A 3662-nucleotide genomic window follows, 5' to 3' on the forward strand; every position below is an offset into this window, starting at 1 on the left:
ATTCTGGGAGATTCCCCTGTCTTGCATATTTACGTTTGGGACTACGAGACGGTATCTCGGGAGATCCTCTGTTGTGATTTTTGTGTACTGAGCTGCTACCTTCTATGATTTCATTGTTGTTAAATTTCAGTCTTTATTTTATCGCGGCATTACACTCTATATTATTTTTATTATATATTTGCCAGTAGGCCCCTGACCTGACCTCATGCTACTCTCTGCACATATTTTTCGTGTGCAGATCCAGGTGCACCTTATCAGCCGCATTATCAGTGAGTCGGGACAACTTTGGAGATTTCAAGGTATATCCGACGCGTCCGCAGACCTCGGAGTCCCCTTCTATTCTTTCTCATGTCCATTATCTTCTGTATTTTCCTTGTTAGATTCTGATGTATAAAGACACTAGATTTTTTCTTCTGTGGTTTGTGATTCACGATGTTCCGAATTTTGGGATTTGTTGTTTATTTTTGAATAGTTGGTTAAATTTTTATTTTTATTTCATTATTCCGCAAAATGTTAGGCTTATCTAGTTGTAGAGACTAGGTGTCTTCACGACGTCACATAGAGGAAAAATTGGGTTGTGACAATGGGGTCTCGACTGGAGGCACCAATGCCAAAATTTGAGCATGGGTACCATTTACTCTATATGGCTAAACCATTGAAAATTTATGCAGAAAAATCTGCTTTTACTTGGCAAGAGAATGGGTGCACGTGCCCCTTGTTTCCTAACATAGATACGCCTCTGAATGCATGGTTAATAGTATATATCTCAACAAAAATGTGGCCTCGTGTGGATATATTTAATCATGCAGGAAGTGCTTGTTTTGGTGTTGGTTTTGATTTTAAGTGGAGTAAAGTAATTTGGAAAAGGAAAAAAGCAAGGGAACGTCAAGTTAGTGCGTCGTTAGTAGTGGATCAAGCTAATTTCCATTTAGAGCTAGCAGAATCAGTAATGCTTAATACAAGTGACGGCGGGAAATTAAAATATAAGAGCAACTTGATGCATAAGGCATACCCTATTCATATAGGGTCACAGAAAGGGCTGCACCCAAAGGGTGTGATATAGACCACAAACAACTTACTCTAGTGCGTGGCTGCTTCCCCAACTTTACCGTTGCTCCACAGTTCCCTCTCTAAAATCAAAATACAAGGAAATAAATATTCGAAATGGAGTCCCTGAAGCTCAAATTATTTGTTGACGTTGCTGAGGCATTATAGTGTACTGAAAATATGAATATTTTTTTTCTCTTCCAGATTTTGATTATAAAATATACTAGATGAGGGCTGGGCCCAATAGAATCACTACGGGAATACATGATAATGTATCAAAAAAACACATGTGTTCTACTCTTGTTTACACTTTACGCCATAAACAAATAGACTTACATTTCCTGATTGACGACTGTCATATACTGTATTGCAACGACTTTGCACTACTGAAAAATGTTGGCTCCCTCGTATTTGTGCTCAACAATTAAAAGAAGTTACATTATAAAACATCGTCAACGAAAGAAGTTTCAGTCAAAATAGACATGTGCAATTGTTTTCAATAGATGTTGTCCAGTCTCTTTTACGCAATTTTCTTAAAGCATATCTCTTCGGTTCTGCCCTAACAAAGAAAATCATGTTAGAATTCACCAAGGTAGCTTATACAGAAATTATACAAGTCCAAATTAAATTTGAGTAACAATGTTGATAGCTACTATAGATCAATAAGCCAGAGTTAAAAAATTAACCACTGATCTTACTGCAATGCGATAAAAGCTGCAGACCATCTATTATGTTGCTCTTTTAGATGTCAAAATTTGAAATATGAGATATCGCCAATATCCATAGCACATTAATAAATTAAATATTTTATTTTCCTTCCATATTTTTATTAGTACAATAAACAAATGAAGGGGAACTACTACTATTTTTTACCTCTTCAGAGAGGGTAGATAGATGCCTACAATTGCAATAGATTCTAATTTCTTATGAAATAAGATGCAATCTAGACAATTTATCCATCTAAATAGAACTGCCAAAGCAAGATTCATTTTGGCATGATCCTCTTTATGTTTACTTTTTGAGTATTAATTTAATATAGGAGCCAACTGTTTCTATATATCTCGTTTCAATGCTACTCACAGGAATACAAAAGAATAAGGAGCATATAAGCTTGCAACAATATATCCAATATAGGAGGAAGATAAAAATAAATAAAAAGGGAAGATGAAGATGAAAGAAAACAAAGTCAGACAAGAAGGGGCTTTTTTGTACTCACGTGGGTTGCACATGAAGAAGCTTCCGTTCATTTTGACAGATTATTACGGGATGTCATCACTTTTTAGGGCTAAAAACCAAAATGATAAGCTTTTATGATATATTAAGGACCTTTTCCTTAGGTGTTATTTATGAGGACCAAATGAATCCAAAGCACATACATTTGGGACCATTTTGATCATTTTAAACTAGTGTTTACATAAATATGTTCCACACGTGGACCAAACCTTGATTTCCTCGAACCAAATTAGAAACAATAAGAAGACTCATTCTTCTACTATATCCAATCACTGCAACGTGGGCTAAAACCCCAGAAGTATGTTTTAATCCGTAAAGATCCATTTATTGAAACAGTCAAGCAGGCCCCACAACGAATAAAACATTTTTCAGTTCGTTTCACATGCTCACTCACTTCCGTGTGCGTGTCCATGTATTCACGTGATTTCCTTCTTCTCTCCTCATAATCCAAATCTATAAAAACACTTTAGATTTAACGTACACCCTAAAACTTTCAGCAGTACTTAGCACATACCACAAATAATTACAAGAAACTCAACAATTTGGCGCCTTATTAAGTAATGAATAATTCAAGCACTTCAATTAGAGTGGCAGTTTCCGATGAAGAACATATCAATATATTAGCGTTGAGGAAACCCAAGAAGCGAGCGGGAAGGAAGAAGTTCAAAGAAACTCGGCACCCAGTGTACAGGGGAGTGAGAAGGAGGAACAACGACAAGTGGGTTTGCGAACTGCGCGAGCCCAGCAAACAGAAGCGAATATGGTTGGGAAGTTACCCAACCGCAGAAATGGCTGCGCGCGCTCATGACGTAGCTGCATTGGCACTTAGAGGACAGCTGGCCACTTTAAACTTCGCAGACTCCGCTTGGCGGTTGCAAGTGCCGGCATCAAAGGATCCCAAGGACTTGCGCCAAGCGGCTGCAAAAGCAGCATAGGTGTTCTGGCCAGGAGAGGAAGCTGATGTTAATTCTAGAGGAGCCGCTAATACTGGCAATGGCAATGAGGAAATGAAGGTGGCATCACAAGAAGAGAACGCAGCGTATAATTGCACGCAGAATATGTTATTCCCGCCTGTATTGCTGTATTTGTAAATATTAATTCTGCAAAATAAAAGTTATCGTAATGAAACAGTTATAATAAATTCGGGCCCACTGAATTCACAGTGTTTCCTTAAGGAATTTAATCCCCTCCTAGTACCCAAGGTAATGGATTATTTCCTCCCAGGATAGAACGAATAACACACTGGTGTAGCGGTACTTCAAACCCCAGTGTTTCAGCGAACACAAAGTTCGGTAGCAAATCATACTTACAGTTGCTTTATTTGAAGTTAAAAACAATGTAGAACGAAAGAGTATATACTCAGAAAATCGTATGGAAATGCT

General features: G+C 37.7%; 1 protein-coding gene across 1 annotated transcript; it reads left to right on the forward strand.

The window, feature by feature from the left end:
- The first annotated feature begins 2840 nt into the window (after nt 1–2840).
- On the forward strand, nt 2841–3215 carry LOC142169801 (dehydration-responsive element-binding protein 1F-like). The gene has a single exon (XM_075231717.1). The coding sequence runs from the start codon at nt 2841–2843 to the stop codon at nt 3213–3215; it is 375 nt and encodes a 124-aa protein (XP_075087818.1).
- The last annotated feature ends 447 nt before the right edge of the window (nt 3216–3662 follow it).

The sequence above is a fragment of the Nicotiana tabacum genome, chromosome 15, assembly GCF_000715075.1.
Source record: "Nicotiana tabacum cultivar K326 chromosome 15, ASM71507v2, whole genome shotgun sequence".
Lineage (NCBI taxonomy): Eukaryota > Viridiplantae > Streptophyta > Magnoliopsida > Solanales > Solanaceae > Nicotiana > Nicotiana tabacum.

What these genes read in the sequence shown, in the direction of transcription:
- LOC142169801 (XM_075231717.1), top strand. Translation starts at nt 2,841, where the DNA reads ATGAATAATTCAAGCACTTCAATTAGAGTGGCAGTTTCCGATGAAGAA.